This window comes from Acanthaster planci, linkage group LG07 (genome assembly GCF_054643075.1).
Source record: "Acanthaster planci isolate LZ-2023a linkage group LG07, COTS_SCS, whole genome shotgun sequence".
NCBI lineage: Eukaryota > Metazoa > Echinodermata > Asteroidea > Valvatida > Acanthasteridae > Acanthaster > Acanthaster planci.
In genome coordinates, this window is record NC_141783.1 from 18,155,052 (window position 1) to 18,168,545 (window position 13,494).

Consider the following 13,494-nt stretch of genomic DNA (forward strand, 5'->3'; position numbering starts at 1 on the left):
CGCGCGAAAATTCGGTATTCCGCGAGGACGACGTTCCTGAATCTGGTGTCAGAACATTAGCGAGTAATCAGACTGTGTGAAAACTCAGTGCGGTGACGAATGAGCTTGTAACTTGTTTTTGTTTTTTTTCTGGATACCCGCCAATTCTTCAATATATAATTTTGATTCAGAATATGCCAATACAAAACCGAATAAGACATCCAGGATAATCTTTCTGACGCCCTTTTGTTCCCTAGAGCCCCTCCGCTTCTTAACACTGGTTCTCGAAGCTAAAACCCTCAAAGGGTGTCTTCGGTTTGGTCATGGTTTGGTTATGTAAGCTCCAATTCAATAATGACGGTGTGTAATGTGTTTCACTCTGCAACCCCACACCCGAGTCTTGAATGCACGAAACACGGCTGCGCCTATCAGCTGTCGCCTAGGGGGCGAGTAGAACACCCGTACAGTAAATAAACACGGCCGAGAAATTGTTTTCAAATGCCTGCCCGTTGGTTTACTCGAAGGAATCAGGTGGGGGCGCTCGGGTGCCTGGTTTCCCGACGTAGCCCATTGTGTTTCTCCGTGTGTTTGTTGATCTGACATCTCGTTTTTACCACCGATTTATGTTTTTTGTGTATTTCAATTCTAACCTGTAGTTTAAGCCATGCAACGGCCACCAACATGGTTAGGGGGTCTCGTGTTCAAGTTCTGGTGGTTGATATTTCACCGAGGCGTTTAATTGACTCAAATTAGCATTTTGGCAGTTAAACAAAATGTTGAATTTCAATTAGATTTTTGTTCCTACATAAATAGGTTCGAAAGAGAAGCAGCCATTGATTTTAATCTCTCAAACACATCTGTAGTAGCCGACATTGCAAATTTTCTGCGAATGATAATTCAAAAGATTTTGATTTTTTTTTAAATGTTCCATTCAGTGTTTTCGGAGAAATCGAAAATCGGGTTCTTTGATGTAGGGCCTGCATTTAAAAAATTGCTTAGTCCTTAAAATTCTGGCTCAGACACTTTGCAATTCGATGTATTCGATTTTTATAAACTACAAATGTCTTCTTTAAAAATATCAGTACGGTGCATTGTGGCTACAATTAATTTTTTTTTAAAAATCCAGTCACCATCCGTGCAGTACCATCGATTGTAATGCTGCCAAATTTTCCAGCTCGAACGACTGAATTTCAGAATTACGAATTGAGATTTGTGCCTTCATTTAACAAAAACAAAAGTCCGAAAAATTATTCACATGGCACCTTTCTGAAATTTTGATTGGGTTTGAACGACAACAAAGTTGCGAGAGAATACATTATGTTCGTAACCAAAAAAAAAAAAAAATTAATGAACTAGACCAAATGCTTCATCCCGGAACGTCTTACACAAAATATGGCGTCCATTGTGAAATTAGAATCGAGACGTTCGTAACTAATTACCAGAAATATAGCAAGCCAGTTAACTTGGAAATTTTATTCGGGTGTAAAGCCTAATGTACAAAAACGGTTACGTTTTTTGAGTAGAAGTTTTGAAGTTATTAAAAAGTTTATTAATCGACATGTTGTCGGTCCAAAAATGAAATTTTATGAATGAATTTAAAAAAGAAAAAAGTACTCCAGCCATACTCCATACTCCAGCCAAAATTTTCTGTTTGTTTTGGTTGGGAAAATCTTCGGATTTATTTTGAAATTAGTTAACTCACCTGAGTAGTTGACCGTGCCCATTAAACCAGCCGCCCGGGAAGCAAGAAGCAGCGCCTCGGAACATGGGCTGCTAGTCGGCCATACCGTCGGGTCCGCGACATCCCACCACGGCGAGTCACCACTGCCACAGGAGGGGTAGACGGTGGCCGGACAGACAATCAGCGGGACGGGTCTGGTCCAGAACCCTCCACGGTGGGTGAGAAGTCCCGGTGGTGCGCCCCAGGCAGGTCTCGGATGAGGTTTGACTAGTGTCCCAGTCGGCCCGTTATTTGTCGCGGGAGCGCCCAGCTGTCTCACGGTAGTGGGGAAGTTTGGGCGAATGCGAGGAAACTGATAGTTTAAACGCAAATCTCCACTTTGCAAGTTGAGCTTTTCGATTTGGAGTTGTTTCAGATGAAAAGCACTAAAGTTGCCTGGATGCATTGTCGTCGGATAGTTGTTAGTTTATTCTTTATTCTAGTAGTCGTCACCTCTCTTCAACGGACACTCGTTTCGGTACAATATGCCTAACTGTGACACTGCTAAGTAAAATAAATTCAGAGCTATTCCACATTCATCAGTTGTCATCCAATCAAGAATGGTTGATGGATATTGTCAAAAATCTGTGTTTAGGATCGATTTTTTTTTTCATTCGTTAACTCTGAAGGATTTGCAGTCCATGCCACAGAAGAGAAATCTGTTCGCGTGTGCCTTATGTACCAACAGTTCGACATCCCCCTCGGTATTTATTTGCTTTAAGAATTAAGCACTCTCGGTGGCGTTTAAATCTGAGATAGAAAATTTGGGCACTGACGCATTCAACACTGCACTAATTCTTCACACAGCGCCCTCTGTCAATTCGTGGTAAACCTTTTTTTAAAGCAGCGTTTTTGTAGCATTTAAAAGTAACAAGTATCACCTTGGCACGATTTGGCGCCCAAAATAGTTAAGTTCTACTCTTTATAAAAGTCCTTATCCTACCATTGCCAGGTTCACGGGTGGTTGGGGTGATAGAGGAAGATTTGGGCTGAAATAAAATAGAGGCTGGAAGAGGTATAATCATTAAAATTAATTATTTGCTCATAAATTCTGTTGACCCAAAACTTCAAGCTGTTAAAAAACTTCAGTGTCGTTAACCATGAAAGCGTTTTGTTCTTGGTTCTAATAAATCAGGGTGGGGTGGGGGTCCCGATATCACATCACTACGCCACGAATAACATACAACATTCGAGTGCTCTGTAATTTTAAGAAGTTCTATTCATTTCCTGAAGAATAGTTGGTTTTTATTGGTTTCCACGTCTCAAACACAAATGTGCTTGTAATGCACTTAATATTTGAAAGAAAAGTTTTTTGTTACCGTTGTAGAAGATAGCTACAAGAAGAACTTTTCTTGCAAATTCATTGTGAGTAACGTTCATACCAAAGTGTCTACAATTTCTCAAAAATTAAGTTCACTTTTGGAAATTAAACGCTCATTTAATAACGTTAGTCTCGTTTCAAGAACTAAACCAAAAATTTTCGGGATAGCAAATTGCTTTTCTCAATACATGTATACAGTTTACAAAGTAGCTAAGTCAAAGATGTGAAACATTTAGTGCTTTTAATTTAACTGTACCAATGCCCTAGTTTTGTATTAAAAAAAAACAAAATTTTTTTTGACTTTTGCATATCTGTGACTGGTTTTGGTTTGACAATTATTGATACAAAAAAGAGGAAGTCAAAAACAGAAAATACTTAAGCCACAAAAGTTAACCATCTAGATTGAAATCTTACAAAAATAATTTCAACATTATCCTTTTCAAAATATATACATATAGAAACGCACTATACAGTAACTTTGAAAATAAGTACCTGAAAACATTCCACTCTAATCTCTTCACTCGATTCATTTACTTCAAGGTGTTTGGATCAAATATTTCCATACTTATTTGTGATAAAGCTTCCTCGTGATATTGATATTTGATAATTTTTAATATCAAAATGACACTGATCTCACTGTCCCTTTAAAAATGGATAGATCCAGATTTCTTTAATACACAAAAACAATGGAACAATCTGGCACATGACCCCCCCCTCTGTTCTTTTGTATTCCCTTATTTTAATAAGTCTGGATGTGACTGCAACTGCCTTGAAGATGCTGCAATGAAACCCCTTTGGTAAAATTCATTAACTGCTGCCGTAGTAAAAATAGATTAGTTTCCAATTCATGTTTAAAAAGTCTTCATTGATAAGGCACCAAAATTGTTACCAATAAATAAATGCTGCCTTTCTTGGCTTAAACAATAAGTGACCATTTACCCTTTTACTAACTCTCACTCATATATCATTATCAAGTTGCTATAAAAAAGATTCAATTGAAACACTTATAACTCTGTCTTTTCTTATCGACAGTGTTTGTCAAGTCACCACTGCTTGTGTGAACAGGAGAAATTTTTTTCTGACTTTAAATCCTTTCAACTAATGTCAGTCTAATAGTTAGTGTTGATTCTTAATCAATTAATTTAATTGTGAAACGAGTACAAAAAGTAAATTACAATTATCAGTCCAAGGGCTGAAGTGTGGACTATCCACTTTTTCTACCCACTCGCTTCAGAAATCCTTAACTAATTGATTCTCTTGTGCAATACAAAATTTCAAAATTAGGCCAAAAAACAATACAAGACTCGCTAATGTGCTGAGAACTCCCACATTCTCTTTGAAGCTGGTTTTCCTTTGATGCTATCCCTGGATCAGCAACAAAACACCACAGCTTTCTTGTGGGTTCTGCCAGCATTGGATGAAAGTCAAGAATGTGAACTGTGCTTGCTAGGTCACATGGATGGCGTCATGTGGCATGCAAGTGTCTCGCCTTGCTGGACAACTTCAGCTGCATTTTCTGAAGTATGCAACTTGAAGTGTGTATCAAAGCTGAGCACAGGGATAGATGAAGTGTTTGACTGGCCCAAGGCACCATAGTTCTGTAGGTCCTACTCAGTCATAGATGAACAGCACTGATAATCACCGGACCTCTAATATCATGCTGATGCAAAGCTGTGTAGCCAGCTTGTACTTGCCAGTTTGAAGCCTTGGAAATAAACTGTGGCATCTTCACAGACCCTAAATTTTTTCATTTGCCCTAATTTTTTTTGGGGGGGTAGACCTCAGGCGCAATGTCCAGTTTGTCTACAGGATAATCAAAAGCCTAGAGGAGTGATGTTCATCGTCTGTAGAGACGGATGAGATTTGGCTTGACGCTCTCATTGCAGTGTTTTGCTTTCTTCCAATCGTCTGATTTTCGGTGCATGTACATCACTTCGTCCATATCCTTCACGTGGTCATTGGCTCTGCTGTACTCCCCCGGGAAGTATTTGTGAATCACGAGCATCAGAGCCGACGCGTCAAAGCGGTGGTTGACCCCGTGTTTGGCCCCCGGCGGGCTGATGCAGTTCTTGTCCATGGCGCAGGCGTACAGGGGCCGCAGATAGTTCTGCTGGACGGTGGTGCTGTTGAGGACCAGCTGCCTGTTGGAGGCGGGGTGGGGTGCGTAGGCCGACCTGTAGAAGGCACCCTTGTCGACTCCGATGACTTTGTACATCTGGTCAAAGGTCATGTAGTAGTTGTGCTTGATGGGGGCGCGGGTGGAGGCATTGTAGCTGTGGAAGCGGGACAGGTAGCCGTGGTGCTCACAGGCAAATGGCAGCAAGAGTCTGAGAGACTTCACGAAGCGCACAGAGGCGTCCGACCAGAAGATGGCCCCAAATTCATTCAGGGTCTCCTACATTAAAAAAAAAAGAGAAAAAAAGGAAATTACCGATGAGGTAACCTCACAACCAAATGCCCCTCTACGGTATTTTGGGGGCTGGTTTTGCATGCTGGTCACTGTTACATGAAAAATGCTAACTTTTCCCATTAATAGCTCTCAACGCACAAGTTGACAACAATGTGTGAGAGCCTGAACTTTACGTGACTTGAATAAACTAAACAAAGCCCATTGCTGCACTGAACAGAAACTAGGCAGAAATTTATGGTGGATGTTTTGAAGATTGGTCATGGGACAACTTGGGGGGGGGGGCTGATTTAACCCAGCCCCTAAAGAGTTTAATAGCGTGGATGTCTATTATTGTACAGCTTACACACCCACAAAGTTTCATCCAGTTGGGGGCCTTGGCTAAATGGGCAATTTACCCTCCAATACATCCAATGTTTGGACACACTGGCTGCTGACATTTATAAACAATCAATATTTACCTTTATGATGATGACTTTCCAGGCATAGGTGGACAGGTTGGACACGAAGCGTGGATACTTGTGGAATCTGAACTTTCTCACCTCCACATTGCACAATGTCTTGACCTGAGCCAGCAGGGACCAAAACAAGACAGATTGTCATCGGCAATTAAGGTCAGTCACAATGAAGTAGTCAAGGGCACTGGCGGTGAAAGGGGGCGGGGGCAGGTGGCCCCCCACTTTTTCAAGTGGAGGGGCATCCCCCCTTCATCCACATTTAGCAGGTCCTATGATAAGGTGGGGCTTGCTGCATCCATATGCCTGCTAATGGCTGATGTCTGATGGTGTCACGACCGGCCCCTCACTTTGTAAATCATTCTGTTGCCATTACAAATGACCCAAGAAGACCAAAAAGAGATGTCCAGTCTGAATTTAAGTCACAAGCTATTTAAATGAACTGCAACAAAAGCATTCCTTGTCACTAACTGGTCTAGTGTCTGGTCTTGATCTCGGCTACAAACACTGGCAAGTAAAATATTAAAAAATCTAACAATTTCTAAAGACAAAAAAGTATACAAGAGCCAAAGGAAACAAGTCATGGAAAAAATTTATGGCCATGCCTGCTGGTTTGTAAGCAAACTTTTTTTTTAAACGAGACATTTTTTCCAAAGAGTCTCCTATGCCAAATTTCATTAACATGATGAGCAGAAAATTTTGCACAATAAATTTATCATTTAGGCCCAAAAGCCATGTGCGTTGCATGATGCGATAGATGCTAACCCAAATTGCAGAATGAATATTAATTTCTGAAATTTGTTCAACAAATTTCTAAGCTTACAGCTCTATAAGTTGGCTTTACTTGAGTTATAGTTTTTAATTGGTGTTGATTAGGTGTCGTACAACCACAATCAGGAATATTTGAAACTTCAAGTTGAAAGATTGGCTCGTGCAAGGTGTAAAAACACTCAAAATCTTAGCACCGAACAAAACAGGCAGCGTCTTTTTTTCTCAACCCACCTTGAGTAGTGTTTTGTTCTTCATTCCAATGTCGTAGACTATGATACGTGTGTGGGGCATGGCCTTCTGGGCGGAGCCAATCATGCCCATCGCCTCCTTGTAGTGGTTCTCGGAGAATGCGGTCACGACGATAAGATGCTTGAAGAGCTCATCGAAGTCAGGTGTGTCCCTGTCCACATCTATCAAGACTTTGATGTCCTGGGTCCCATTGTACTCACGGGTTGGGTTCAAGAGCTTACCTCCCACATGGACAGCTGCTTCTTTCCGTATGTGAAGTTGGTCTTTCTTTCCCTTTACTATCATTTCACAGGAAGAAGCCAGAAAACAAGATTGGTTTCTTTCATTTTTGCAATGAGAAAAACAAGCCTTCCACTTTTACACTGTTGTAACCATGTTTTTGGAATGGGGGGGGGGTAGGTAGTACCATTTCTGAAGTGTTGGCCAGCACTTTCAAGTCTGAAAATGTGAGAAGGGGAAATCCACCTCCGCCCACTGAATCTGCCATTGCCACTTCAAGATCTTTCAAGTTAGAACCGGGCAAACTTTCTTTCACAACTGTCCCTTGAACAGTTTGGTCAACTTGCAATTCAGGGATCCTTTCCTAAAACGGCCCCATTTTCTCAGCTGAGACAACACACAGTTGGAAGGGTAGTGTTGAAACAGGTTAAACAAAGTGTGAGCTCTATAAATAGAGGGAATGCAAGTGAGGTAAATATTAACTTAACACCAACCTAGTGGTACAGAGTTGATCTTCTGGTCTACAAAGGTTATGCAAAGCAGCCATCTTTCGGGTCAGTGCTTTTGTTATTGGGATATTCACAAGCATTCTACTCATGTGAATCCCTGTGGAACTAAAACACTGACCACGAAGATGGCTGCCATGCATATCCTCTATTTATGTAACAAATACATGTATATGTATACCATGTTTATGTAACAATGATACTTTACTCTGCCATTGAACCCTTTTCTTTTTGGGGGGGGAAGTGTGCCCTTTTAGACCTTATATTGTAGATAATGTATAGGCTATGTACTTGATTTTTCGACAGACTTCCAGGCTGTGTAGATGCCTCCAATGGCCATACAGGATGCGATCACCATCAAGCACTTGATCTTCGACTGTTGAGTAAAAAACAAAATTGAACAACTGACTTATGGGTAGTTTTTTCCATCTCTGTCTTGGGCTCCAAAGCAAATAAGGGGAGGCCAACTTAAGAGAAGTAGTGTGAGAATCACCCTTTATCTTCCTGACCCCGCCCGGCAAAACTGTGTCCTGTCTTCTGAAGATATGAGTTTCTCACAGGTGTGCCACTTTTACTTCATTCTCTCAGAATTGTCGATGCTAATTTCTCTCACCCACCTGCCTCATAATTGCTGGTACCTCGCCCTGTCGGCTGTTCCCCGTCTCTGGCTCACTGCAGTTGGCCAAGCCATGCATCTGTAGACTGTGAGATTTGAAACAAAATGTTATGATCGCCAAAGATGGGAATTCAAAATTAAGACCACATCTTGAGGTTTGCTCAGTCAGAAATGGGCACAACTTCCAGAGGTGCCTTGGCAACTTAGCAGAGTTGATGGGAGAGGGGGTTAGCCACACCCCCTGACGGTCACTTCAACCCACTATCCACATGACCATCTCCATCTTCTTGCATTAACTCTGCAAGTGCAAAGTGCTGTTCTGAATTTGTCATACCTTTGGGACTACCTGAATGATTGTCGCTCTGTAAACGTCACTGCAGGATAATCCAGTTTGATTTCTTGTGTCAACAGGCAACTCTGGTTGTGGCATGGTATTCCTTATCTTTCCATTAAAAATGGGACAACAGTGTGAGAGCTGGGTTGACAGTGGTGTTAGAGACCTGTTCTTTGTACCATTGTGCAAAGACACAATGCAAGTTCATGCCGACATAATATCTGGTTCAATGAAGAATACTTCAATACTGAAACCACTGATGGCAGAAGGGGTGGGGATGGTGCCCACTTTTTCAACGAGGGGGCATTCGGAGGTCCTATGATGGGGTTGGATATCAGTCTAGTCATGGGTTTAAATCCAAAGGGAGGGGGGGTATAAATCTCCCTAACTTTTTTTGGCAGAGATTGGCTATTGAATATTGACTTTTTCATGGTGAAAAAAAATTAAAGCAGACTGTGAAGAATATTTTGGATTCCAAACAACCAAAATTAATGCAATCAATATCACGCAAAATAGAACAAAAAAAGCCATACTGTTCTGGTGTAAACTTCTGCTTGAATGAAATACATACGACGACAGACATGCATCTGTATTGTGAACATCGCCCCTATATAAAGTGCCACGTAGTGTCAGCCCCCCCCCCTTTTCAAATTTCCATGACCTGATAAGTTATCCCCCACTATTCCCCATCCCAATGATGCTTGATCTCAAAAATCTTTCCACCACCAATGACCAATTGCAAGACACTGCTGAAGAAAAAATGTGTTTACAACCCTTTCTGATATGAGCCTAAATAGCACTGGGCAAAAGAATATCAAAGAATGAACTGGATTTACACCATACATTCAAATTGTTGAGAATTCCACAAAGAATATCATGGTCCTCTGGGTTACCATTCTAGGAGTCTCTGATGCTAAACTCATGATTAAATATTTATATTATTCGGTCCACTCCTGAAGCAGAGATCTGGGGCCTACGTTTGGAGTTACCATCGGTAGGGCCTAGGCCTACTTGGGTACGGTTCATTGTCCCGAGAAAGCTCTGCATAAAAAAAACATGCAATTTGGGGTCGTTCATGGGATAGGAATGCCAGAACTTATAGCTTTGAGCTTACCAAAGGCCGAAAGAACACTAGAAGATGTTGGTCAAATTTTACAAATGATAAGTCGATAGCAAGTTCTAAATTAAACGATACCATTTTAAACTCAGAACAGCATGGAATGATTGACTGCAGCACTTGTGCTTGACAAGTCTCCGGGATCTGTACCGGATCTATCGGTACGGTGTTGAACGTTTTTCTTGATTGTCCTACCTCCATGGTCTAACCAACCATGGAGGTAACATCACTACCTCCATGAACCAACCAACCAACGCTCTAACTTTAGATTTGAGTTCCCTCCCAAAACCTTTTTTTCCACACCTTATTATGTAGAGTTGAAGTTACTCTTCTCTCGCTGCGTCCATAGGCCGTCTCGTCACAGTTGGGCCGAATTTGGCATATTACGAACTTGTACTATGCGTAGAAATCGACTACATAATTACATGGGTGCATAGACAGATAGTGGAGGTGACTGAATAACGGATTCACAGGAACCCGTCTATTGAAGACGTGTATACAGATGGACACCTTCCCTGCGCGTCACGCATCGATGCATCTGAATGGAGTCATTGTGAGCTTCGAAAATTACAGATACGTCTCTTGCTGTGAGTCGATAGTATCGACGAAGGCCCAAGAGGGCGAGATCCGGGGCCGGGGAGGGGGAAACGGAGGCCACCCCTCCCCCCTTCCTTGTGAAAAAAAAATGAGAAGGCTAAGCGACCATTTCATTTCCCTTCCTTTCAAAACGTGTAAAAAAATCCCACAACATAATAGCCCACCCTTCAGAAAGACCATACGAGGTTCTTCACATTTTGGGGACTCCCTCCAAAACAAGTCCCCTCCAAAAAAATCTGGATCCGCCCTGTCGGAGGTCAGTGGTGGTGCACGCAAGGGCACACCCCACCCCCACCCCGAAAGTCCGTTCTCTTTGTTCTTGTTTTGTTTCAATAGCACTATTTGCGCCGTCCCTTCCCTTGGTCCCTCCCCCTTGGCACTTTGGAACGTGCAAACCTACGTGCAAGTCACAGTTATATTGCTTTCAGTGTCCACTACTTTAAACTTTTAGGAAAAAAATGTATGCGCCCCCAGGTGCCCAAGTGACGTATCCAGCGGGCGGGCGGGAACTTTTTTATTTATTTATTTTTTACAAAGAATACTACACATGAAAGAAAGTAATCGTTATATTTATTTATCAAATGTTATCACCAAAACCCTGAGAAAACAACACCATTATATAAAAGTAAGGATGTCAAGACGTTCCACGAGTAAGGTTTTTTCTCCCCTCGCGCCAACAGCATGTTGAATGAGCCCAAAACCGATTACAAACAATTTCAAAGTTCTCAGAGTATTATTACAATGTCAGCATATTTAATAGATCAACGAATACATAAATCTGAAGGCGCGAAAGAGAGAAAATTTGTGGAAGGGCCAAGTTCAAAAGATGGTGGAACCGTCAATATTGTGGCGAAACAGCCTGTGGACTGACGCAAGTTTAGTAATACATGTCTGGTTCCCTGACGCGCGGCGCATCCGTTGGCGCGTAGTCAGTAATTTGGTAGTTAGTTCGTCTCCAGACGTCGTGGTAGAAGCATCGCAGTGCAGATAGAGCGAAACGCTAATTCAGCCTCACACACAGCTGGCGGGTTGTGCAGCGCGGTGTTCGGCGATCTGTCGAGGGCAGCGAGCGGTGAGACCTCAGAATATTTGTCAGCAAGCTATCACTTATAATAAGTGGGATTGAGTGTCAGTTTGGTGGCTGTAGGTTGAGCAAGAGTGGTGTGAGACGTTTAGGCCTGTGTGGCTTGTGCAACAGTGTTCTCACTACGTGGGATTGGGTTGCTGGAAGCCTGTCGGCCTGGTCGCATGTGGTCACACCGAGGTTCACTCGGAGCTCCGTAACCTAAGCCGAAGCTTGCATGTCTTGGGGTTTGCTACGAGGTTACTCCTATGTTTATTGGGCTAGTGTGTGCAGTTGCATGACATTGTTACTGTTGATCATACTAGGTGCCACAGTGAGGGTTATTGTCGCTGTGGGTTACTTGTGGTAATACACGAGGGTTATTACACAGTCTTTATGCTTATGTTCCATGATCACTTGCATGAATTGATTGCTGTGTTGAGGTTTATTAGTCACAGACCTGGATGCACAGTTGAAGCTTATACATGTACTGTGAGGTTGACTTGGGACAATAAAACAGTTGTTGTTGTTGCTCTCCAAGACACTGTGTGTACTGAGGTTTATTGAGATTTACCTGACTTGGTAGATTGGTAGCCACGTTGATTGTCATTCCTTTAGGGTTGGTATATTTCCAACAAACGGACAGGCCTAAAGTCTTCCGTTCGTGACATAATCCCCCCTCGTGTGTACATAGCCGCTCATGTGCATGTGAGGTTTATTAAATAATTTTGTGGGATTGCCCCGCCCGCTGTTGGTGGGTACTTCGGTGTTCGTCGACCGGCGGGCGACGGCGAGTCCCGCCGCCACAAATGGTGTCAGAAGTGGGATCCTTTAGGACTGCTTTTGACGTGGGGGGAACAACAACTTGTGTTCTGGTTGTTGAGGTTTACCAATAACCCTCAGTGAGGTGTTGTGGTTTGTTGTTGTGCTATTGGTGTAGCACAGTACTGGTGTGAGGTTTATCACCAGTGACAATTTGAGACGTCACGATGAGTGACAGTTTCAAGGGTAGTGTTGGGGCTGCAGGTGAGGCTGACTTACAGGGCGTCAAGGCTGTCAGGTCCCTTGAGTCAGAGAATCAAATGCTGCAGTGGGAAGTCCAACAGTTGAAAGCTGAACTTCAGCGGAGTTTCCAAAGGGGAAAGGTTTCGAGCACGCCTGTTGAAAAGAGTCGTGCTCGACGTGAGGTTGATTCGGAGATAGAGTTCAGGTTGCCCGATGAAACTTCAGGATATGCCTCATTGGAGGTGGGTCAGTCTTCGAGACTGGGTGTGGCAACTGGTGATGTGCCTGGGAAGGGTTTAGATAAGCCTGTTAAGGCGCGCACTAGTGCCAGTACACCTCAGGAGAAATCTGGGGTCAGGTCAACAAGTGGTGATTTGGGACTAAGTCCAATCACAAACCCATTCCTAGGGGATGTTGACAGCGGTAGGCGTAAGCTGCACGCCGATTTGATGAGTTTTGTGACAAGTCCGCCAGCGAGGTGTACTGACAACCTCACAGAGCGTTGCAGTAACACCGGACAGGTTCCTTGGGCACTTAAGAAGGAACCGAGAGTGGTTGGCGAGGTTGACTGTCAAGGCACGGGGATTGGGAATTCCCGTCGCCCGAACATTGTACCAGACAGGTATGATGGGAAGGTTGTTTGGAATGAGTATTTCAGGCATTTTGAATCATGTCGTGTGGTGAATGGCTGGAGTGACCAGCAGGCGGCACAGTATTTATCTGCAAGCCTGCAAGGGAGTGCACTGAGGTTGATTGTCGATAGTGCACCGGTAGAGAAAGGGCACACGTACCGTGAGCTGGTGAAGCTACTTGAGCGGAGGTTTGGTCATTGTCGTCAGGCAGAGAACTTTCTGGTAGATCTGCGTCACCGTAGGCAGGGACCAAAGGAGACTCTTCGTGAGTTAGGTCAGGCTATTAGGGAATTGGCGGCGAAGGCCTATCCTGAGATACAGGAGGAGGCCAGGGATAGGCTTGCCAAGAATCATTTTGTGGATGCAGTGGAGAGTCAGACAGTCCGGGAGGGTATTCACCGTGCCCGCCCGAAAAGTCTAGACGAGGCTGTAAGGGCAGCGGTAGAAACCGAGAACTTTGAGAAAGTCGAGGAGCAGAGGAGGCAAGATCGCAAACCTACAAA

General features: G+C 43.2%; 1 protein-coding gene across 2 annotated transcripts; it reads right to left on the reverse strand.

The window, feature by feature from the left end:
- Positions 1-2,900: 2,900 nt before the first annotated feature.
- On the reverse strand, positions 2,901-10,197 carry LOC110980399 (uncharacterized). Of its 2 annotated transcripts, XM_022237035.2 has the most exons (6): positions 9,998-10,197; positions 8,245-8,329; positions 7,919-8,003; positions 6,885-7,180; positions 5,889-5,993; positions 2,901-5,415 (listed from the first exon to the last, which is right to left on the reverse strand). In XM_022237035.2, the coding sequence occupies exons 2-6, from the start codon at positions 8,320-8,322 to the stop codon at positions 4,858-4,860; spliced, it is 1,122 nt and encodes a 373-aa protein (XP_022092727.2). In that variant the 5' UTR covers positions 8,323-8,329; positions 9,998-10,197; the 3' UTR covers positions 2,901-4,857. The 2 variants fall into 2 exon arrangements, with proteins under 2 accessions (XP_022092727.2, XP_086995588.1); XM_087139462.1 differs by lacking the exon at positions 9,998-10,197 and having other exon boundaries at positions 8,245-9,498.
- Between the last annotated feature and the right edge of the window lie 3,297 nt (positions 10,198-13,494).

What these genes read in the sequence shown, in the direction of transcription:
- LOC110980399 (XM_022237035.2), bottom strand. Translation starts at nt 8,322, where the DNA reads ATGCATGGCTTGGCCAACTGCAGTGAGCCAGAGACGGGGAACAGCCGA. An exon ending in TACCAGCAATTATGAGGCAG is followed by an intron (nt 8,004 to 8,244) that starts GTGGGTGAGAGA and finishes TTTACTCAACAG; the next exon opens with TCGAAGATCAAGTGCTTGAT. An exon ending in AGAACAAAACACTACTCAAG is followed by an intron (nt 5,994 to 6,884) that starts GTGGGTTGAGAA and finishes CTGCTGGCTCAG; the next exon opens with GTCAAGACATTGTGCAATGT.